The 25,008-nt window shown below is 33.0% G+C and overlaps 1 protein-coding gene across 1 annotated transcript in view; it reads left to right on the top strand.

Annotated features, from left to right (window-relative positions):
- Positions 1–17: 17 nt before the first annotated feature.
- LOC105332741 (glutamine-rich protein 2) overlaps positions 18–25,008 on the top strand; it is a 26,344-nt gene continuing 1,353 nt past the window's right edge. Inside the window, 23 exon segments of the mRNA XM_020069112.3 lie at positions 18–620; positions 778–861; positions 2,554–2,604; positions 2,997–3,161; positions 5,445–5,480; positions 5,986–6,021; positions 8,392–8,538; positions 8,977–9,022; positions 9,156–9,232; positions 9,817–10,489; positions 10,492–10,595; positions 12,015–12,137; positions 14,365–14,439; positions 15,162–15,272; positions 15,881–16,062; positions 16,572–16,634; positions 18,536–18,637; positions 20,230–20,382; positions 21,695–21,805; positions 22,218–22,262; positions 22,424–22,514; positions 23,353–23,385; positions 24,569–25,008. The exon segment at positions 24,569–25,008 is cut by the window's right edge and continues 1,353 nt beyond it. Of these exon segments, the coding sequence (XP_019924671.3) occupies positions 141–620; positions 778–861; positions 2,554–2,604; positions 2,997–3,161; positions 5,445–5,480; positions 5,986–6,021; positions 8,392–8,538; positions 8,977–9,022; positions 9,156–9,232; positions 9,817–10,489; positions 10,492–10,595; positions 12,015–12,137; positions 14,365–14,439; positions 15,162–15,272; positions 15,881–16,062; positions 16,572–16,634; positions 18,536–18,637; positions 20,230–20,382; positions 21,695–21,805; positions 22,218–22,262; positions 22,424–22,514; positions 23,353–23,385; positions 24,569–24,850 (3,270 nt within the window). The 5' untranslated portion in view covers positions 18–140 and the 3' untranslated portion in view covers positions 24,851–25,008.

Here is a 25,008-nt window from a genome sequence, read left to right as displayed (position 1 = left end):
GATACCGGAAGTTTACGCGTATGAATATTCGCCAAATCTCCAGTTAACATCATGGTCATGGAGTTCATGAGTGAATATATTTTGTAGTGTTATTTTTCTAATTTCAAGTTTGTCAGTCGGGAATTAACAAAAAATTCAAAATGCCGACTCAAGTGAAACTGGCCCAGATGGTTGATCTGGCTCTAGGGACCCCAGAAGTTGGTGCTGTCAATTTCAATGTTTTGCATAGTTTGTTGCATGCTATGTTAAAAAGGTTAAATATTCTGGATGTACAAGCAGAAATAAATGAATTTGATCGCGATTTCCTTTCATCCTCAAAGCAAAGGCAGATTTCAAGCTTGAGTGATATAGATAGTGGTAGGGGCGAGGATTCTGAAGATGCTCTTAGTGAAAAATCAGCATCCATCAAAACTCGTCACAAAACGCCGTATCATAATTTGGAAGTTAAAGTTGCAAAAATGTCAGAACAGTTGGAGAAATTTGGCAATGAATTACCAACATACAAGGAGTTATTTGAAAGGGGAAATATGGATCCATCAGCAAATACTCCAGTTGCTGATGTTTGGAAATATATTAAAATTCAAAAGAAAGTTGATGCTAATTCTGATGGACTTGATGAGGTAATAAGATACAAGTTCATCAATTTTCTTTTGAAATCTTACAATGATAATTATTATTGTGTTTGTCAACAAATTCTACCAGTATGACTGTGATTATATGTAAATTATTGTAATTCTGTGAAAAGAATAATTTATATTTGTTTGCATATATTTCTAGTTGCATAATCTTGTTGATGGATTAATGAAAAATATCAAGAAACTGGAACAGGAAAATAAAAGACTGAATGAGAAAATTGGAGGGGTAAGTAAAATTATCATGAATGTAAGATATCAAGAGTCACAATTGTGTCTCTACAATATTCTGTGAATAAGGTTTATAATTGATTGGCATTAATTTACAGCTAAATTACTTTTATATTTTTTTCATATCATACATCATACTTGCATTACGAATCATTCTATATATCTAAAATTTTGATAAAAATAATTTGCATATATTTGGTCTTTCGGCATGTTGAATAGTGAATACATGTAGGAAAAGTCAGTTTGGAGTCCTTATAGGGGATACCTTTAATATTAACAGATGAATTTAATGAGTATAACTACAACTGTCTACAAGTCAAAAATTAAAGTTTATTAAGTGGTCTAACAAATTGTACATGATAAACCTGGTAAATATAAGTAAGTTATACAAGTGTGTATATAAATAAGAGGAAGAAAAAAAAATTAAATTCAAAGAATACTGTATATCGGGTAATTTTCGCAATGATCTAATTTTAGCTTTTTCGCAATCTCTATTAAATCGCAAATAATTTAATATGCAGAAGTTATATCCTGTATCGCTTTCTTTAAGAAACTTTTGATATCGCAAAAAATGACGCAAATAAAGAATGTTAAGAAAAGAATATTTTCCCCATTTTCACAAATTTTGTGACACATGAAAAAAACTGGATATATACAGTAACTTGCTCTCTCTCTCCTCCTAACTCTCCCCTCTCTTCATCCCAAGCTCTTTCTTTCTCCCACACATCCATCTTGGATTTCCACAAAGTGGCATAATCTTCTTCCATAGTGTTTTCTTTTCTCTGAAACTACTGTAGAATCATTTAAATTCGCGGGGGCCAATTTTCGTGGATTGTTTGTTTTTTGCGTATTCGTGGGGATGTAATTTCGTGGATGTGTTGGTTTTCAGTTTTATTAACTCTTTCAAAACCTGTTTTCGTGGAGGACGTAGATTCGTGGGTGACGGCTACCCACAAAAACCACGAAAATTGAGCCACCACGAATTCTAATGATTCCACAGTATATATCTTTGTTAAGATTACAAAATTTAGATGAAATTAGATATCTGATATTGGGATCTTAGGATTCATGCTTGAGAGATCTCTCTCTCACTTTGAAATACAATATGTAGTATATGTACAGACATCTCGCATAGTTCCTCAAAGAGTTTCTGGCGTATCAAATTAGTTTTTGTCGAATCATGGATCAATTATTCAAGAATCAAGACCAAGTAAATATTGACTTGTTATGCTGATCAAAGTCTGAAGCAGCCAGAATTTTAAATCCACTTTCTAAAAGTACTTGTACAGTTTAAATTAGCTGGCTTTAATGTTACAATCCTAGATCTACACTAACAGCTAGGACACCAAGGTTATACACATATAATCCCTCAAATTCTGGTCAGCATTATATGTACTATAATTAGGCACAGACTGCACAGGGCTTAATTGTATAATTCTTTATCAAATCCTAATATTCATATAACTCATAGGCTACATAAAACGCAACTCCATAAAGATAATCATTGAACTAAATTAAAATTTATTCATTTATATGTTCCACGTACTTAATATGCACATGAAGAGATCTTTAATTTGAACAAGTTCAAACATTATGACTTGTATATATGGAAAAAAATACATACATTCTATAAATATATCCTTACCTGTAATGAATTAAAATTGAATATTTATTGAATATTGTGTTTCAGCTTAACATCGATGACCTCTTGAAAAGACTGGCGGAGTTGGAGAAGAAAACAGTAAGTTAAACAAGATGCATTCAGAATACACACAGCTAGCGTTGTTTTAAAACAGAAAACACCATATGATTGCATATAAACCTAATTCATTGATTAAAGAATTTTTGCTATCTTATAAAGCACACTGATATTAATAATTCGATCAACATATACAAGAACTTAAATTGTTTAAGGAATTTCATCACAAAGTACAAAACAGGTACTATAATAATTTTCTCCTTTTTCTGACATTAATTCAGCATCAAATTTTTTTTTACCATGAAATGATTAGTTTTTGAAATAGAAATGAAATCTGCTTAGATGTAGCATTTGTGCTAATTCATATCTAATAGTAGTCATTGGTTTTACATATTCATGATATACCTGTAAATATTCTTATTTATTTTTCACAGGATGAAATGAATGAGAAGTTCTCCCTGCTCCCTACCCCTGAGGAGCTGGCCCAGTTTGTGACCTGGCCCGCCCTAGAGGACGCCCTCCTGGGCATCAAGAGGGACTGGGAGAACATGCAGCCAGGGGAGAGGGTTGTGGTTGAGATTTCCAGCCAGACGGACCCTGTAAGTATTTTAAATACATATATATCTCTTTAAGTTAAATTTAAGTGTATTATTTTTAGATTTTCCCTGCTATTATGAATTTTGCTCTAACTGTTGTGTAACATTTTGAATTATGTATGGGTACTTGTCATGGTGGAATGGACGTGTGTGTGTGTCTGTGTGTGTGTGTTGGGGGGGGGGGGGGAGGGGGGGGGGGTAAAGGACGACAGATCAGTATTGAATTTTCATCGAAAATTGCTGGCATGGTAAAGGAAATTGGGTGATTTATCATATATATTTACACAGACCATTAGCGAATAAATCAGGCGAGTTCACTGTTTGATTTCTTGAACGAAGTCTATGCACAATACTTGTCAAAGTGTTAAGGGCAGACAGATTTAAAATATTGAAATCGCAGACAATGTTGGCTATGTATCTGGTTCTGGTCATTTAAGTATTCATTGTCTATTAAGACCGCGACTGAAAGATTAGTGCCAGATACAAGGCTCTAGTTTACAGGGCTAATGAATATAGATCATCGACGGGGCCAATCAATACATATCTGACTTACTCGAGTCACTCAATGCAGATAAGATTAAGCAGCTCGAAATATTTGCCTAGTGTCTCTATTTGAAAAGCTCAAGTATCGGAGGAGTATCCTATGGCGAGCTACCCAGGACCTCGTATGATGAATGTTGAATTGCTGTGATAAAGTTTTTTCTAGACTTGCTCGGACAATAAGGGTTACAGATAATACTTTCAAGTGTTTTTGAGAATCAATTGTCCATAGTTCCTATGTTTGTTTTCATGGCATTCATAAGTACGTTAACAAAAAGACTTTTTTCCTCCAAACACATTGTGATGCATTAATTCCATGTTCGCTGTTAGAGCATTTTATTATTTGTCAAACATATACCTATGTAAATTATGTGAAAAATACACCTTTTGAAACATTACACTGCATTACAGGAATGAAATTTTAGCCCTTAAATAGAAATGATATAACGCATTAAATCTCTCTTGTAAGTTTTATTAAAAAACATTACATTTCCAATTTGTTCTCTGATTCCAAGTAGTATATAAGACTATTTTTACATGGATTCATTTCACTACTGCTTGAAATATTTTTCTCACTTTTATTTTTTCATTTAGTTTTTGTATTATCATTGTAAATTATTTTTTCCTTTCAAGAATAGATTAAAGGTATTGTATTCTGTGCTCTGTGTGAACGTTAAGCTTCAATTGTGTCGAGCTGTGTTATGTCTACGCTGTGAATTTTATAGAGTTCCGTCCAGTGCATTGTGGGTCTTTGACGATTGTAACCTTACTGAGGTACATTCCTGGGTTCATCTTTTGTGTAGGGGATGTGAATATAATTAACAAAGGAACTCTAATTTGTGTATCAAACATTGGGGAAAAAATTCAATATTGTTGTTTGTGCACAATATTTAAAAAAAGGAAAGTTCTCAATGGAAAAATTAAGCTTTGGGATAATAAAAAAAACATCAAAAACCTATTCAGACCTTTGAAATCCTTTAAATGCAATTATAATACACTTGCATATATGTACAACATAGATGATAGGGTAATCATTAGGTATCACCAATAGTTACCAGAAGTCTTTGATAACAGATCCCCTAAGGTTGTCGTGCACATAATTCAGCGAAAAATGTTGTTTCTGCACTGTCGGATTTTGATGTTGAGATCTATATGTAGAGAAGGTTTATTGATGAAGCTGTTCTCAGATTTTATCAGAATTGTAGATATGAGTTTTAAAGCTTTTATAAAATGTTTGTACAGGACTTGAAGGGTGCGATCATGTTTGTGCCTATTATTGATACTGTTGCTACTTCAATTTGAATGACGATCAATATGTGTAATAGTTTTTTGGCTGCCAAATTTTTTTTATGACAATCAATATATCTATGTATTAATTTTTTGGCTGCCTAATTTTTTTTTTATGTCCTAAAGTCTTTTAATAACTATACTGTTCCCTGATTTAAAAAAAAAGATTCATTGAAATTTGTTCATCCCAACATTCATTATGTAGCGGTGTATTATACAGTATAGTGATATTTATAGTAGACTAAAAAATTTAGAGTACAAAGTTACAATATCAATTAATGTTAAAAAAAAGATGAAAAATAAAACTACAAGGTTGCAAGTAAACTAATGAAAAAAGTATGCCCATTCATTTTAAGTGCTATATAGGTTTATAACATTTACTTGTCAATGAAATCATATAAACCGAATACACCTCACTGGTACATCTGTTTTATAGTGTGATATATTTTTGCTCTGTAGTTCTCAGATTCTGTTTTGAAGCCAGATTCGCTGCCAGTAAGTAAAAATGGAGTTATGAACGAGTTCAGATTCAATATCAACAAAACCAAAAGCACCCCCCAAAAAAACCTTCGAAACCAAACTCATAAATTTCCTGTGATTCATTAATCTTGGTATTAAACTATTAATTGAATTTATGAATTAATTATAATTATTATATCTATTTGATGAGCCAAATGTTTTACTCTCTGTGAAAACAATGTTTGTCAATTAAGCCCTCTTCCTATGTTGGTTTGAAGAAAATTAACCATGTATATAAGTCCAATTTAGTTACCATGTGTATCTCAGCCCCTTTGTGTTGTTTTTCTCAAAATTTAGAATTAAATGTTAAAAAAATAGCAAACGTTTTCTTTGCATGTATTGGAATTTTTAATTTGATGATTTCATGTTTTCAGTTGATTATATACACACAAACATCTTTGCCTAATTCTTTTCCCAGTCAAATTATTAATTGTTTGATTCTTATTCATATCTGGTAAATTTTGGAATTCTTGCTCTGTAGTTCTCAGACTTACTTCTTAAACCAGAGTCTGCACCAGTAAGTACCGATGTTTGAACCAGTTTCTGAATCCTCATTTACCCCTCACAACTCCCAAAATTCAAATGATTGATTAATTAATACTTAAAATAAAAATTTTTTAATTATTCACTCAAAGTCTTGCATATTTATGTACCATTATATGTGTAAATGGTCATAAATGTATCTTTGAATCACAGATTTTATTTTATGTCAATTCCTTTAATTTTATGTTTAACATGTTTAATGTCAGCTTTATATGTCAGTGTTGAAGCATAATTTTACCCAAAGCAAGTCTTGCATTGATCCACTTACTTACTGATTCAGAAGGAGATTTTCTGGATTTCATGAAATTCAATGTAAATTTCAGCCCCAAACAATATTTCACGCAATTGGTAAAATTTCTACTATAAACTATGATGAAGCCAATCAACATTGGGAATGAAATATTCATAAAACAAAGAAAAATTCGTTGAATTATTCTACAGTCAGTACTTTCAGCTTATGTGAGGCTGGCTATGGGTTATTTTCCAGTGATGATTTTTTTTATGAATTGTCCGGATGTTTTTGTCATGTTCCTGTTCTTATTTTTTTTTTCACTCTGTCATTATTTGATGTTTCTATTCAGTAATACTAATACATGTACATGTGTGGCGATTAACAGTTAAATAATTCATGTGATATTCAGTCAATTTAAGTGTCAATTTCTGCATATGATGTAGCTTTATATTCAAGTGTCAGACATATATATGTACCCTTATGTTAATTCATGTTTGAATTACTGTACACCTATGGCCATGCAATGACATTTGATCAGTAAATTAGGAAAAAACGTTGCATGCAGACATGTATCATCATGATGATCAAATACTCTAAACCAATTTTTATTCGCTTGCGAGAAATCTTCATGAGATTTGCAAGAGCCTCTTTGTCACAAATATATATAAATTGTTGCCGCGAACTTGTATTTACTGTATAGATGTTATATCAAAACAAGTGTGAGTAAAGTGTGGTCGCAAAAAATAGTTGTTGTAAACCAGTTTATCTCCAGTAAATCATTGAATAAAGTTGGGGCAAATAAAAATTATGTTGTTAATTAAAATCTAGTGGATTAAAAACCTCCCATAGTACATGTACAATAATTTTATTCATAATGGTTTCCATCATGGATAATTTCTTACAAAATTATACACCTGCATTCACATGAATGGCTTTATCAATAATGTGTCAATTTTATTAGTTTTTGAGATTCTTTATTATAGGTATTTATTATTTCTATGCAATTTGTAGATCAGATACAGGGTTTGTATGCAAATCTCTTAAATGCACTGTTAAAGCATGAAAGAAAAAATATGTGATCAATGAATCAATGAAAAAAACCCATATATATGCGTTATTTATAAGGTCTCATGCATGATTCAATACATCTCTTTCATTTGTATACATATGTGTACAAGTACTTATTCCCCTCACTCTCTCATTCTCCATTTTATATATTGCTTCAAAATGTCAAGGGGGACTAGCTTATTGTTGACTTGTATTGATCACTTTAATATATAAATATGCTGATTGTGTAGCTACATTATTCATTTGTGCAAAGATCGAATATTGCTATATATCCAATAATGACGTTGATGCATGACTTTAATATTACAGACCCAAGAGCCTTCATTAAAGCACATGACAAATATGAACACAATATTCTGTTCTATCTACCCACACACAAAGAGCATGCAGCTGTGTCTTTTTTTTAATTAAATGAAATTTATTTGAGCCAACAATGTGAAATTAATTTTTTAAAGATTTTTGCAGGTGTTTTTTTTTTTACATATATGTAAAAAAAAAAAAGTATAGTTACCATATAATTATGAAATATTCTTTTGTTATAAATCAAAATCAACCTTAAAAGATTAATCGGAAGATTTTTTAGTAGTCATTTAATTTTGAATTGTTCACGTTTTTAATAAATTTTGTGACACATCATTCAATATACACTCTAAAAATATTGATATATATTGTCAGAATATTTTCTTGGCCCAAACCCATCATCACCAGGGCAGTTAGTTTATAGATATGTGTTAATAATTTTCAAAGTACTGTATTTCATAATACTGTACCTTTTTATCTTGGGTTTTAGGTAATGATTTCTTTTTTTTTAATTTCAAGTCATTATTTCCACATCCCCCCCCCCCCCAAAAAAAAAATCAACACAAATTTATTGAGTGCAAAATATGACTTTTGTATATATACAGAAAAAAATTGTAGATTTACTCAATATTTGCAGAACACATAAAAGTACTCTATTTTTAAAAAGTAAAACCCACAAATAAGCATTTTTTATATGTTAATATTACTTGTAGTGTCTGATATTAAATGTTTACGTTTTTACAGCCTTCTCGCCCTGTGTCGTCCCGTCCCTTGTCACGTGTCAGCACTGCCAGCTCCGGCCCCTCTGCAGAAGTCCTAGATGTTTTGGAGAAACTCGGAAAGTTGAGTGAAAGCCATGACGCATTGACCAAGAGGGTTGAGGCTTTGGAGGTAGGGAAGAAGTTTATCCCTATTTCATGTTCCACACTTTATACATGCACTGTGTATTTTATGTGGGTTTGCAGGTAACAAGCTGATGGCCATAATTTGATAAAACTGATCCAAACAAAATTATTTCAAATTAATGTGTTTGTACAGTATAATATACAAGGAAGGCCTTCAGAGCTTTCTGTACAGAGTGTTTAAAATTGATTGTAGAAGAGTAATTTTGCAAAAGTTTTTGGGTTTTGATGGCAAGGTTTGAATTACATCACAGTAATGGTAACATTCAATTATGTAAAAGTGTCCAATTAGTGATAATTGCTATTTAAATGCAATTGAATTATTCACATAATTTTGCAATTTCATCGTAATCATAACTAGACATGACTAGTTCCTTACTGATCTTTGAATATGTTCTTTTATCACCTTTAAATTACTAATTTTTAGGAGGAAATAAAGAACAAGCTGGACAAGAGTGCTTTGGAAAATCTGAGTAAGTTAAACTCATCAAGTCTATATTCTTCGCATTATTCTTTTTAATTACAACATTTTAAACATTTCAACTTGATGAAGAATAAGATCTTTTACTTTAAAATTCTTAAATTTGCTCATTTTCTCCTTTGTAGATTTGTCTGGAGATCTTCTGGAGCAGCTATCGAAACTAAAGGAAGAACTCGATGCTTTAGCTCAAGCAAGAGAGAAGGTAATATTTCCACAGTCCACCTTGTCTGTAAAACCTACATTGTCTAATCCACCGTATATATTAATAGTAATCCGTTTGTAATCCTCTTTGCTCGTGGAGTGATATTAATCCAATAACATTTAGCTTGTAATATACAGTCTACAGAGTTTTTATATAATATATACTGCTTAGTACATGCTAGCTAGAACTTTCACCTGCCTAATGTAATTAAATGCTGGTTTTGAATGATCATGGCTGTGCATTATTTGTCCAGCAGGTGCCTGATATGTTAGTCAGTCACCTCTGGTTACCTCTAGAGCGATCTTTATGGATCACAAGTAGCAAAAAAAATACAATTTAAACTACCATCATTTCTGTATTTGCATTTATAACTTTTTAACATTTTAACATATAGATTGTTTGAATTCTAATCTTTGTAGTAGTGTAACCTGTATTGTGTGTTTTAACATATATATATTGTGACTAATCATTTTGTTCTCTAAATTCTCCATGATTTCTTCTCATCTTTCTTTGTATTCTTCTATCTTTTTCTCTCTCTTTCTCTATCTTGTGAACCTCTGTACCTCTGTTCCTGGCGATAAAAGAGATCAATTGGGAGTCTTGAATTAGGAAAAGGAAGTCTTGAGGGATCCCTAACAAAACTCCATGCTCATGAGCTACAGGCCGTCGCCATTGATTGCCTGACTCAAAAAGTGTCCAATCTTGAGGATAAACTGAAAGTTTTCCAAGACATGGTGATGGATGACAGTGCCTACCAAAGCCAGATGTCGGATCTCAACAGCTGGCTGGAGCAACAGAAGAATCGGCCGGATCCACTCGCCGATCTCTACGACACTTCAGACAGTGTCCAGAATATTCACAGTGGTAGCGAATCCAAAGCCGACCAAAGAGACACTAAGATGGAGAAGAAAGAAAGCAAAGCAGAGGTCAAGAAGAAGGAGAGCAAAGTAGAGCAACCAGCCACAACCAAATCCGCAGATGGTAGTGAGAAAGCGAAAAAGAAAGACATCTCTGTAAAGGAAAAGCCAAAGAGAGATGAAGTAGCAAAGCCCGATTCACCTCCCAAGAAGGAAAGGTCTGACGACAGCAAGGAGAGAAACCATGACTATGAACATGAGATCATGACCATCTTTGAAGAGGAGTACACTGAGATTGTGTCTATCGTAGAAAGTCCTGAACGTCCATTCTCAAGCGCTGAGCTACAACAGGCCAACAACAAGCTGAAGAGTTTGGCTTTTGTGCTGAATGATCAATTGGTTTCGTCAGAGATAAGATTTTCGGCTTGGATCACGAGTTGAAAAGAATGGCCAAAGGTGTAGAATTTGCTCTGATGAGAGCCAAAGTAGCAGGCATGAATGAATTGGTTAGTAAAACTTCCTTCCTTTCTACCCCTATCAAACTGTAATTAAATATGAATTTAAATTATTGTTTTAAGGGTTTGAGTACAAAGAGTCACTTGGATGACCAGGAGAGCTTAGTGCATAACACTCATGTCACAGTGCTCAAGTCAAAATCAGATGTAATTGTACCCACAAGGTCAGATAGTACTGCTCCTGTAGCTGCAAAATCGAGCTCAACTTCTCAGATCTCGCAGAGCACTTCCAGTGTTAGCTTACCAGAGTTAAATAACAGTGTAAGGTTTTAAATTCAAGTTTTCAAATTTTTTTTCTTCCTTCACAATTACAGTCTTTGTAGCATGCCCCATTTCTAAGTTATCCAGTCAAATAGACTTCAGTAAAGATTCTGCATGAATTTTGCATGAGGGCATGATTCTTATGTTAACCCATGTTGCATTTTGATCCAGTCAATATTTCAATACATCGTATGATAGATAACATTGTTATATTTTAACTTTTTAAAGGTTGGCGTAAAAGAGGTACATGAATCATTTTACGTTAAAAAAAATCAATACTTCAAAACAATTTTAAAGTTCAATTGTGTTCTTGTTTTCTTCTCTTTGTATTTCATTCCGCCATTAGCGTTGCCAAGAGAGGTGCATTAGATCCTGAAATTTAATTGCATTATGTATGTATGAATACTTTGTTGCTTTCAGTGCAATCCCCTGAAACGCAAAAGAAGTAATAAAAAAAAAAAAAAAAAAGTAAAGCCGGTTTTTGTAGGCGGTGTTTGCCAAGCATATACAATGTCTCCTACGGGACCAGCCCTAAATATGTCTCATTGTTTACTTTCCATAACACACCTAGATGTATTCTTCATGTCTATTAATGGTTGCTTAAACCTCTTTTTCATTCCTCTTTTTTTTACGCTTTGAATGTGGCTATATGCACCTTTAGCTCATTTACACTGTATTTGTTTGTTCTTTAACACAGCACTATACTAACATGAATTAACAATTTGTTGATTTCGCCCTTGCATTCTTTTATCGCTGAAGTGTTTCACATAAATCAATCTGTAGTGTGCACTCTGTTGCCCAGCAAATCAGAATAACAAACGAACATTGAAACAGAAAATAAGTTATTCAGAGTCAACTGTATTTGTCTTTGTTGTTATTTAAGCTTGAAAACAACATTCTTATGAAAACAATGAATATATGTTGAGAAGAATATTTATATCAATAAACAAATTTCAGATTTAAAAATTCTACAAATCAATAATGTTCTAATTAAAAAAAAGATATTCATGAGCCAAATTTTATACCCGATATGGAATGAGAAATAACTACCAGTAGTTCTAAATGTTGTCTTAATGTGATTAATATAAAATATTGAGGTATTCCATTAATTCCTTGTTTTATCGTCCAATTTTTGATATGTGTCCATAGGACAGCGATGCCCTCAGTAGAGCCCAGCAGGCTATTTTACAGCTCCAGGCTGAGGTGGAGAAACTTCATAGCACCACTAAGGACATCATCGAGGAAAATAGCAACAGGGCTCAGCAAATCGAGGTAAGGGTCTGGGATATTGTTGTTGTACATGCTGCAAAATGATTTTGGCTGCATTGTGAAAAAAAGATACAAAAGGCCAAAGTGAGTCTTATTCTGGATACATTTGTTCCCATGCATCTGGATTTATTAGTGGGGGTGGAAGTGTGTTAGTATTACAAATTTGAAAAATTGCATTGAAATATTCAAATAAAATGATTGAATATCGGTAAGTGATACATAAGGAACATAAAGCTACATCAAGACATGAGTACAGTATTATTATTCTCATAACACGTATAAAGAAATAAATTGAAAACACTTTACAATGACTGTTTTCTTTCCACCCAGAAGGCTCTGTAATGGAAAGCAGTAGGAATCATAGATTTAAATGTTCTTTTATTCAATAAACTTTTCAAGAGATGATTAAGCTGTCAAAAATTTTAAATTTTTTTTTTTGCCTTCATAAAAAAGCAGACATTAAATTTTTTTCTACATAATACTCTGTCATATTTCCTAATATCTTTATTCACATTTTATATCATCTGCCAAATGGATCAAGTCTATAAAATTGATCGGGTAGAACATTAGGTGACCTTTCAAGAGAAATCAGCCGTAACCCAGTCACACAAAAACAAAATTTTCAATATAATGTTATTTAATGCTCCCTTGCTTGCAATTTTGATATGAAATGCAATGCGTCAATGGAGTAATAAATACCATTGACAACTATTGAACGGTCACTCTCCCAGTGCTCAGCACTTATTCACAGGTGCCATTTAAGACTGGGTCCATCGCGGAGATTATAGGGTGTTGTTATTAAAGACGCCTTTCATTTTAAAAAACAGTGTAAGCTGATATTAAATAGTTGTCTGGAAAAAAGACACATGCGATTGGTATTACAGATTAAAACTGATCACCTGTGTACCTTAATAATTTGAAGGATAAGTGCATGGTGGAGTAATAGTTGCCAAAAACTACTGTTAGATTGCATGAATTCTTCACCAGAACCTTTTACCCAGCATTACTCCACTTCACCTAAAAGTGAACACATGTTGTTTCACATTATATGACACCTCTCACCTATATGTGGATAAATGTTGTTTTGGCCTCCAATTTAATCCCTTTATTTTGGAATGGACCCCTAAAATAAACGTCGTTATTTAGATGGGTTTTTGAAAAGTTACGCGATAAGCAATATAAAGCCATTAAGATTTTTAAAAGGGAGTAATTTAGATTTTCAATTAAACGTAATTGTAAGTTTGGCTTGGTGTATGCATGATTAATGGATGCCAACGTGAAAAGTTTTGGCCCACGCATTTAAAAGGCTCAGAGAGTGACTGCTGTTTACACAATAGATATATTCTGGTCGAGAAGCATTTAATAGAGGGATTTAGGGAGTATGTATATGTGTATTCCAACCACTTCAATTCCCTCTGTGTATTAATTTCTCCAAATTTCCGTACTGACATGACGTACACAAAATTCCTCTTTATTGATCAACAGTTTAAATATGTAAAAGTTACACCCAAATATTTGATAAGTAAATTTTGCAGACTCTGTTTTTTTTAAAGCAAGCTAATAAAAACAGTTCATGCACCACTATATATAAAATGGTATGAAAAACAATTCTACTATTTAAAATTAGTTTCAATTAAGTGTTGAACTTAGTTAGGTCACCAAGAAGAACGATTAAGTTTTTTTTTTTTATGAAATGAATACTTCAGCTTTCCTCCAGCTTTTGAACATATGTACAATCATATAATTATGCGTATTGTTTGACTTCACACTTGTTAAATTTAAAGGTTTAAGGTCATGCAAACCTTATTGAGGGGTAAAGTTCAAGGTCATTTACTCACTTGTCATTGGATGTAAAATTTATCTTTGAATACTACTTGGATAGTTAGTATTAAGTGTTGCCATATTAGCATTATAAGGCAGGCACTGTTACACAAGCATATTTTCCAACAGGAATCATATGTTATAGTCTTACAGATGATTTTTTTGTGATTTTTGCTTTGCTCAACAAGTATACAGATTTTTTCAATCTTTGTTTGCAGCATAAAAATAAATGTACATGTATATTCCTTTGTTTAGAGTTCATATATCAAAATTAAACTGCAAATCAATGCAGCTTGATAAATAAATGAAAAGTTAAGATAGATATTTACTTATAGTAGAAAAAATAAAACTGGGCTTTGAACTTATTTATTGATATATCTAATCAAATGTATTTGATCTTGTTGTTTAGAGTCTGATCCAGCACTGTGACAAGCTCCAGGAAACTAAGGCAGACAAAGAATATGTACAGATGGAGGTTGATGTTGTAAGTATATTTATATATATTCAGGGGCCAGAGGTCATCACCTATATATTATGATGTTAAATAGAAAACTACAAATGAATTCTCTGGCACTAAATTGACTTTGATGTATTACATACAGAGTACTTTTGGCATGGTGTCATTGCAAGTTTGCTATTGTTTTGGTTATTTTGGTATGATTTAATTCTCTTTTTCTTTTGATTAGATGTTTAAAGTTATTTTATCAAGTCTCCTACCATGAATTCACTATACACATGTAGCTATATAAACTGCTTGTTACATATGTAACAAATTAAATTTTACTTAATTTTTATAGCATGTTTCAACCAAATGACAACCAAATGACAGTGAAAATCATTGCCTAGTAAGGAGAATATTGACAGTTATGGCAATTTTCTAGATAAAGGTCGTAATGGTTTTAAAATGAGAATGATCATATATATCAATATCTATCCCTAGCATTCATGTATATTGTCCTGAGCTCTTGTGGAATCAAAGCTCTGAAATATTAATTGAATGTAAAACCAAATTTGCTTTGACTTGTATAAACAATTTCCCTGATTGTTTCTATCAGTTACCTGAATTGAATACAAATAAAGAATCAATGGTGGGCAAATAACAGGTATATCATTACCACCACCAAGCCTTAAAAATTATAGATCCTAAAGTTTATGCGAATAAATTTTTCTTCAGTCTCTTATTAATTAATTTGTTTCCCGTTATAGAAAGCAGACAAGAAGTCCTTGGACAACAAAGTCAACCATAGCCTGTTCGATTCTACGACCAACGAAATCAACAAAATGATTAAAGATATCCTAGACAAGCTGGCAGGTCATGTAAGTGCTTGCTGTTAATTACACCTACCTTGATATCCGAGGCAATTTGCACAATTGATGTAATTGAGGACATAAAAAAAATAACCAAACCTTTGGATAAGGCGATCGAAGCAAGGTTTTTTATGGCAAATTGGGTTCGGGTTTTTGGTTAATATTGTTGATAAGATCTCTTAATTGTCAAGATGCGGATGTGATTTGTAATTGGAAAGTGTATGATGAATTTTTGATTTACTGTTAACAAGCCAGTAGCTTTAACTGAATGTAAGATGTGATTTTCACAAACCCAATGGTTTGTGAAAAATCACATCTTACATTCATGGTTATATTGAAATTTAAATTTAAAAGATGTCATTTGATGTTTATCACTGATTACTTGTCTTTTTTCACACAAAATCTGGGTCAGATCGTAGTCTTGTGGACCATAGAACTTTTAATGAATACACATTATGAAAGTGAAATGTCAAAATCACGATAAGGAAAATATATGATATTCACCCATTTAAAGAAGAGAGTTAAATCTGAATAAGTAATATGCATTCCTGAACCCTTAACAAATCAACAGTGGGGATTTCACTATATGTATAGAAATATTTTGTTGTTTTTACCAGGAAGCATCATGGAATAGCACAATTAAGAAGTTTGCTGATGACATCGATGGCAAACTTGATCGGCTAGAGTTAGATCCCCTGAAGGAGTGGCTGGAGAGCCGCCTTAAAGCATTGAACGACAAACTCCGTCGGCAACAGGCACAAGTGGAATGGACCGAAGATGACGCTGCCGGCATCAGAAAGTATGCAGACGAAACAATTTCAATTAATCTTTATTCAAATACACCAGCTGCTCTTCTATATATTACAAATGTTTTTCTTTTCTTTTCTTTTTTTTTGTCTTTTTAAATGCCAAACATTTATGTTAACATGATGTTTACCTACGTTAAACAAACATCTTGCCACGAGGGGGTGAAAACAAACATTTTTGTTGAAGAGTGTAATGATAAAAGTTTCATAAATTGGTTGTTTAAAACATACCCTATAACTTCTTTTTGAAAATACTGCTTGGGCCTTTTAAAGTGAAATATGGAAATGAATTGTTTTTCTGGCTAATTCATAAAACTTCAATGGCATTCCTTTTTGATGAATATGACATGACACTTTAAAGTTGTTGGTTTTTTTTAATTTGGTAAATACCTTAAAAACTAATCTTTTTTTTTCTTTTTTAAAAATTACTTAAGAGTCATATGGCAACAATTCAGTTTAAGTGTAGATTTTAATTTTGATTTTTTTTCTGTTTTTCTTATAGGCAACTGATTCAGAAGTTCCATTGCATAAGCTGTGATCGTCCGGTTGATCTTGTACCAACTGGGTAGGTTTCTGTGGTAACAGATAAATAGAAAGCATGTCAAGGTTGGAATAACTTAACAACAAACCAACAACTAATCCTAGTAAACATTGCAAGTTTGGAAAATATGTCGGGGGTTAAGTTGGATACCAATAAACTGTGTATTTAATGATGATAGTCATGAAAATATGTTCTAACCTCATCTCTTATCGGTATCTTTTCTCCATTTTGTTTCACAATGCTAGAATAAAAACAAAGTAATCATGGTATCTTTAAGTGATTTTCATGGAACATTTGCTGGTTGGCCAATGTTATGACTGAATATTGAATTTCCATTGTAATTTTATGTTTTTGGGTTGAGTATTGGAATATGGAGGTGTTGCGCCACTTTATATTAATTCTGTCGTTGTTTTTGACTACAGGTATGAACTAGTTAATAACCAATACTTCCTACAATTAATGGTTTAATGAGCATTTAGGTGTACGGCAATTATTGCACTGTCAATATTATGCTAAGTAGGTGATTTTATTGATAATTTCTATCAGTTTCTTGCCTCTACATTGTACTAACTCTAAATGCCTATAGTTTCAAACCATTTCAAGCAGATATTAGCTCAAAAATTTCACATCAGTTTAGTTTGGAACATGGCCCTATTATTTCAACATCACTGCAAATCGTATTGTTCATAACCAACTGCTGCGAGATCCTAGAAGAACCCTGAAGCATATTACACTATAAAAAACCTGCTGCAACCTTTTATGGTAAACTAATTTGCAAGGTTCATGCAGATCAAAGTGCATACATGTACTTAAAATGTACAAGAATAGGGATCATAGATTTGCACTTATCTGCTGATAGACATTGAAATTCCAATTTTAGTCAAATCTTTGAAAAATGTGACGTATTGAGCTGTTTTGCATTAAGAGAATTGACCTTTTCATAATTAAGTCATAGTTTTTGCTGAATTATCTTTCATAGATATAATTTTTGATGATTTGTCTCGCATAACAATGTTATAAGATTTTAATGGTTTTAGCTGCTTTTGTCAATGTAGCTAAAATATGAGAGAGAGAGAGAGAGAGAGAGAGAGAGAGAGAGAGAGAGAGAGAGAGCACTAATATTTGATTTAAATCTTATTTCTAAATACTTATGTAATAACTCAAAAGTAATACATGTACTTCATGGTAAGCCTTTACCTTTGACTGATAGCTCTGCTAAATATACATGTAGTCAATCAATCAAACATATTTTAAATCTATCTTTGAATATAAATTTTTACAATGAGAATGAAAGATAATATGTTCACATGTAATTTTCATGGCAAACAATTTTTAGAGATACTGAAGACGACAAAGTAAAATTTCCAAATATAAAGTTCGACACTGAGCTAAGGTAAAATTTGGTTGTCATAGAAACATGAGGTGTATGTAGGTTGTCTGTCCTAGGCTGCCATGACAATAATCAATATTTGAACCAGTAGTCAGAGTATGTGAGTACTCTAATTGTTAGATATACATGTTGTGTTTATAGGTTTTGCTACACTTTGCATATTTGACAGATAGATATGTTTCACTGCTTTTAAATAAATGTATGCATCTGCATATATAATGTTTGGTAAATTAAAGTAGGATGTCTGTTAAATATACAATAATTGTTTACAGGCATATTTTGGATACAAATTAATTGATACATACATGTGTATAGCTAAAGGAACATACATACTATATTGTCCAGATGTATTGTTTGAATGTTATGATATGTTTGTGCAAGATTTAGCTGTTTTAGATGACAATATTTGGTGAAAGACGCATTCAATTAATCACACTGCTGATTTTGTATATTTTGAACTGCATGATTGCATTTATGGTTAATGATACATGTATTTCCGCAAAATACTTTTGAAATCATTTTTCATCATTTACAGCCCAGTGCCATCTCTTCCCACCACCAATGGATTGCCCCCCACAAGGTCACCGCGACCATACACCACTTTCGAACTGGACCAGATCAGACAGCATGCAAAGAGGTATTTTCTCCTTTCTATAACTAGGCTAGGTTGTGGACAAATCTCATTATACTGTTAATAAAATTAACCGTCAGCTTGGCTTCTTGTTGAAAACAAATGTCTCTCGCAATCTCTAGAATTTTGTGGTAGAATTAGCAAGTGTGTTGTAAATTTAGTACCTAGCTGGTATGAGTAATTTTGTTTTCATTATTTTTTTTATAAAAGACAGCTAGTAGTCATAGTCAAATTTATTTGTTTTAAAAATTTTGAAAATCACAGCACTTTTGTTTTTTTTTATGAAAAGTTTTCTTTTATTATCGCTATCAGTAAAATAGTGCTTAAATTAAAATAATCTTTGTTTTTTTTTCAATTATAGATACGCTTTTAGAGATAGAAAAATTCTTAATCTCATGAAGTATTTTGATTTCACAAAGATTCAATTAATACATGAGTCTTTGAGAAGAGAGGGTAACCATGTTTCAACAACATGAGAATGATTTTAAAGTAACTCGATCCGTCTATGCATAAAAATTTGAATTTTAACAAGAGTGTAATATTTGAAAACAGAATGTATGTTGGAATAGACAAGCCTGGTGTTCGGTAACTACGTTTTTTTTTTGTTATTTTTTCGACCAGTCTGCATCTAACGTCACTCTTTTCGTTTGTTGTGTCCCCAATGAATTGATTACCCCATATAGTTTCCCTTTCCTCTTCTTTTATTCCCTGCATTTCCTCCTGACTGCTTGCTAATTGAAAATGTATATACCCAATGCAGTATGTATAGTCTTGTCGCAGTCTGTTCAGCCATATTTACTTTGTTATCGATATAAAATGTACTGGAATGGAACAGGTTTTTTTTATTAGGAAATATTTGTTATTTACTCATGCTTGTTAACCAAAAAGGCATCAAGTTTAATGCTCCGTAAGTTTTCACATAACTCAATCAAGTAAATTTTTTTCTCATGGGGAGATGTTAATAGTTGCATTCAAAGCTAAGTCTGAATGTATGTGCTACATTTATATTGTTATGCCAATCCAAACATTAGCCATTTTCTTGTTTTGGGTTTTTTTTTCTGGGTGGGGGGGGGGGGGGGGGCAGATTGTATTGTGAAGTGAAAGCACTTAATTGATGCAACAAAGGGGAGCTAAAAATGAAAGAGATTGCTTGCTAATTAAAATCACTCGTATGGATCAAATTTATAGATTTGATAAAATATTTTTAGACCCTTTTCTAGCCTAAAATTAGTTAAAATTATAAGGCTGGCAGCTTTTCTAGACTGGTTGTATTAATCAAAACAGATAAAGTTGACGTTAACTTTAATTACTATTTACACTACTACCACAAAATTTTGATATAGGAAAGTTTTTTTTTCTATGATATATTAGTGTCTTTGCAATTTATAGTTAAGAAAAATGCTTATTTTCTCCAGTCATTGTCTTTATGTTAAGAAATGTGGCAGCTCATAGTATAGCCACTGACTGCACTATTTCAGAATTGAAAGGGGTCATCATTTTCATGTAGTGTACTAACCATATAGCTGTAGAAACTTGCACTAACTTTTCATTTCTTCTAATTTCTCACTCTTCACTTTTTCCTTCATCACTCACAAAAGGGGACCCAGAAACAACGTCAATTTCGAGCGAGCAATAGCCGAAAAGCAGTTGGCTCGCATGCGCAAGTCCGATCTGAAAGCGTTTCTCGTTCACTTTGGTCGAGACCTAGAGGCGTATCGAGAGCAGCGAGAAGAAGCAGCGCAGGCTGCCTCGTAAGTCCTTCGCCGATTCCAAACTTTTATTACAGTTCTGTGTTGTCAGAAAGTATATGCATGGGTATTTCATCTGCAGTTCATGATATGAATGAATGTCAGTATTTGACTTCATTTCTCTTTTAATCTTACTGTTGGTGATTCTTCAATAACTGTTATTCCAAAATTAATTCTAATTCATACAGTATATATCATTTTGAAAATCTTTATAAGCTATATCTATATTGTATTCCTCTGTTGGTGGGTATAATTTCTCATTTTACTAGACATGAAAATATTTTAAATCTTTTTATTATGTTTGTTTAGTGTATTTTTATTGATCATTTATTTTAATGTTAACATTTTAACATGTGACTTTGATTTAAGAGAAAAAACTATTACATGGATGTCTTATTTATTATCATACAAGTTGATGCCTCATGTTGAAGAGAAAAAATAGGATGAACACTGCAGGGCAAAGTAAATTTGAGAAAAATTAGACACATCAAAGAATAACTAATTAAAAAGTTAAAACTTTGAAATCCAAAGCTACATAGCAGATAGAAAATTTGTACTGTAATCTCAGTGCCAGACGCGTGATGTAATTTTCAGTATTTATTCGCCCCACAACCTAGACACAATGGAGTATCGGAAGAATATTTGAATCCACTGTTCTCATAGATTTCCTTTAAGCTCAACGATCGTTGCTTGATTAACTACAGGTTTTATTTGTCATCATTCACGCCTTCAAACATTGATTTGTTTTCTCAAAAATTTGCACGAAAGTGTTCATTTGCATGCATGTTCACAAAGTCCTTTGAGACAGATTTTTTTTACGGCACTTTTTGGCATGATTTTAATTCACAGCCTTATAGAAGTATACTTTTATTATGTGTATGTACAAATTGTAGTCAGACTTGGCATGTTTTGCACAAAGAGGCGATATGAGACTTATTTACAGTACTTAAACTTAAAAACTTAGAATATATTGCAATAGAATAGTTGCTGTCCAAAAATTCAATACACGTGTACACTAGTATATTGATAGTGTCAGTTATATATTGGTAGTTCCAGAACGGCTAGCTTTGTACTGTAAGCTTTAAAGTCATAATAATTTATATATTAATTGTAATGAAATATGATAGAAAATTATTGTTTAAGATGCCAATTATAATCATAACTGTTAAGCATCAATATCATTATCATTAGTCCAAGAGGTGATGCAAAGTATCAGATTATCATTTACAAGTTAATTAAAGTATTAATAATCAAGTATACGACATTACATATAATTTATTGTAATGATCTATAATTATATTTCCTGTTCACACAGTTTCGCTAACAGCGGGGAGGTGACGGACTACTACGCCACCAGCAGAGCTTGTGGAGGCAGCCACACCACGACCTACCCCAACAAGAGGATCACCCGCCTCTCACATCTCAGGTAAGCTTAGCATCTCAGATATCTCGAGATAATCATTGCACATCTCATGTAATCTCAGGATAACTATTGTACATCTCAATGCTGACAGATTGTGATTTAAGAGAACTGCAGACCTTTAGGGTATAAAAAACACTTTATTTTAAGGTATCTCAGGATATTTATTGTACATTTCATTGCTGACAGAGGTCAAGTTTAAATACTCACATGTCAGGTAATCACAGCATCTCAAGTAAATTAGGATAATTTTTTATCTTCTGGATTCTGATTTTAACAGAGATCAGTTTAAAGTACTCACTTCTCAGGTGTATGAACACGTACAGCATTTCAGCTGAGACTTTATAGTATATCTAGCTACTTGCATGTCTGATAATCAAAGTGTATGTGGATATTAATTCAGTACCTTTTGTTTCAGCCACTTGTTCAGAGAGGAAGATGGAAATGTTTACCCTATCTACAAGTAAGTGATAAGGCATTCTTCATAGCAAGGAATTTTTTCAAAATGTTTCATATGAACACCAATGGTAGTTCCCAAAATGAATTGTTTTTCTTTCCTTTTTCAGGAAGGTTGAAACCAAAAAGAACTTTATAAAATGATTTTAATTCCTTTCCTTTTTGCAGGGAGGAAGTAGATGTGCAAGGAGCAGATGGACACATCTATAAAGGCAGGATGGGGACCAAGTTAGAGGCTAGGCTGCCATCTGTGACACAGGTAACTGAAGGGGAGACCACTCGGTTTTGGTTTCGGGTTTTCTTGGTTTTTTTCTTGTGCTTATGATTTCAAAGAGGGTTCACATCAATTTCCAAAACATTGTTCCCAGAGCTTCGAAAAAATGCAGGCTGCCTTATGAAAAGCTCAGAATATTTATTTTATAGCGCATGTCAAACTGAAGTCATTTTCTGTTATGTTTTCATTTGCGTTCATTAATCCAGCCACGTCAAGTTAGCTGGGGATACAAGATAGAATATGGACAGGTACACGATTGCAAAAGAACATATTATACAGTATATCAATAACAAAACATGTCAGTTGATAGCCATCATTCACCCTTATAAAATTGCATGACTATAAGTTAGGTAGTCTTAGTGTTGTAGGAAGCAGTAAAGCATAATTTTTCATTCTTTACAAAAACATTTATAGAAAACCCATTGATATATGTTATATGTAATGTACTTTGCAAGGTCTGATATGGAGGAGGAGGAGGAGTATATATGCATGCAATATTTTGCTTGCCCACTGTGCATTTTTACAGATTTTGTACTATTAAAATGCATTATTTCAGTGATCCTTTTAATTTGTAGATAAAACTTGTATACAAACTAACAAATTCATAAGCAAAGAAAATTAAACTTAGAGAATTTTTTTTTTATATAAAACTTAGTACATCTTGTGTTGTAGTAGTGACACATGTAATCTTTGCCATCATTTGAATTTAATGAATTTTTTTTAAATATTTAAATCTGACAATTCAATCTGAAATGTGTATAGCTGCCTGACTTCTATGATATACCCGGTACATGTACAATATATATGATTGTTTATTCCATAGGATTATAAGGACATGCCCCAGGCCTATATGTTGGTAGGTGGTATAACTTGCAGGCATGACCCACAAAATTATACCCAGATTACACATGTGTTAAGAACTTATTAGTTTGCGTGTGTGTGTGTGTGTGATAGTGAAAGTGTGTGCACTCAAATCACTGTCTTGTGTGTCATTTCTGCATCTGAGCTTGAACTCTTCATACTTGCCCTTTGAACAGGAACATATGAGCTAGATTCTAGAAAATAGAATGTATGCATTGATTGAGTAGTAAAGATGATAAAGAGAGCTTCAACAGTAATATGCATATGGGTGTATGGTATAAGTACATTGTAGATCTTTTAAAGGTGTCCAAGTAGCATAGTGGACAACGCACTCGCTTGTCACCGCTGCGACCTGAGTTCGATACCCGTGATCGATAGTGGTTGTATGTGATAGGGTATGGCGGTCGCCCGCTTGGACACGTGGGTTCTCTCCGGGTACTGCGGCTTCTTCCCACACCAATGACCCCCTCGCTCTAACATCCGTGCCAACAAGAGATATTAATATAAGTTGTAGAACTTGCTTACCAATCGTTGTAAAATAAATAAAGTTCAGTTTTTTGTTGTTGTTTTTTTAGATCTTTTAAAATATGTAAAGTTTTGTTATATGTGTATTTCTTTAATTTGCATGGATTAGAATGTGTTAGATAGAATAGCTAGTTCTTGGTTACTGGTACTGGTATTATTGCTCAAACATGATTGAGAGGTAAAATGAGATTGTGAGTGAGATGCAGAGAGAGAGAGAGAGAGAGAAAATACCTGTAATCTGTATTCCTTGACAATGTTATTTCATCCTCAAACATTAATTCACAATTCTCTGAACTCTGATTGGAGTGTTCACAGTGTTCATATACTTACTAAAACCATGCAGACACCCCAATATCAGATTGACATTGAACTTGTCTAATACTTAAAAATGTATTGATACACAAATGCATATACACATGTTTTATCATGGCAGGAATACTTAGTACATTATGTGTGATATATTTTACAGCAGCTTTAGATATTTTTGTACTGATTTTATAAAATTTGTGAAAAAATAACAAAATAATCTTGATCAGGCAGGTTGAAAGAGAGTTGCCATTTTTATGGCAGCTGATGAATTAAAATGGCTGTGGTATATGTTAGATGAATAAGTCGAGTACGCTTTGTAAATTCCTTTTTCTATCCTTTACTAGGAGCGATCCCGCTCACCAGTTCCGGTGGCTGTCTCCCACAGGAAAACAACTGTATCCCCACCCCCAGGGCACAGGGTGGTGCACCCTCAAAGGCCCACCTCGGCCAGGGCATCTCCCAGGAGATCGACCAGTCGCTCAGACTCCCGTCCCCAGTCGGCCCACCCTCAGAACTCCAGGGTAGATAATACTGAGGACTCAACCCACACGACCCCCGCCCCTGATGATTCTGTCCAACCAACAGACCAGCAACCCATTGAGGTCCCGATCCCAGGAGATGCTTAGATATTTACAGGCTTCTGGATAGCACAATGAATATTTTTTAATATCAGAGAACAACTATTTCTGTTTTAAAAACAAAGTGCTCCTTACCTTGCACCATTAGTTTACATTGTATTCTTCTTCCTAGAGGTATTTTATGTTTTCGATGAAAAAAAATTTGC

Source organism: Magallana gigas, chromosome 7 (assembly GCF_963853765.1).
Source record: "Magallana gigas chromosome 7, xbMagGiga1.1, whole genome shotgun sequence".
In the NCBI taxonomy this organism is placed as follows: domain Eukaryota; kingdom Metazoa; phylum Mollusca; class Bivalvia; order Ostreida; family Ostreidae; genus Magallana; species Magallana gigas.
This window is presented reverse-complemented; position numbering and strand designations above follow the sequence as displayed.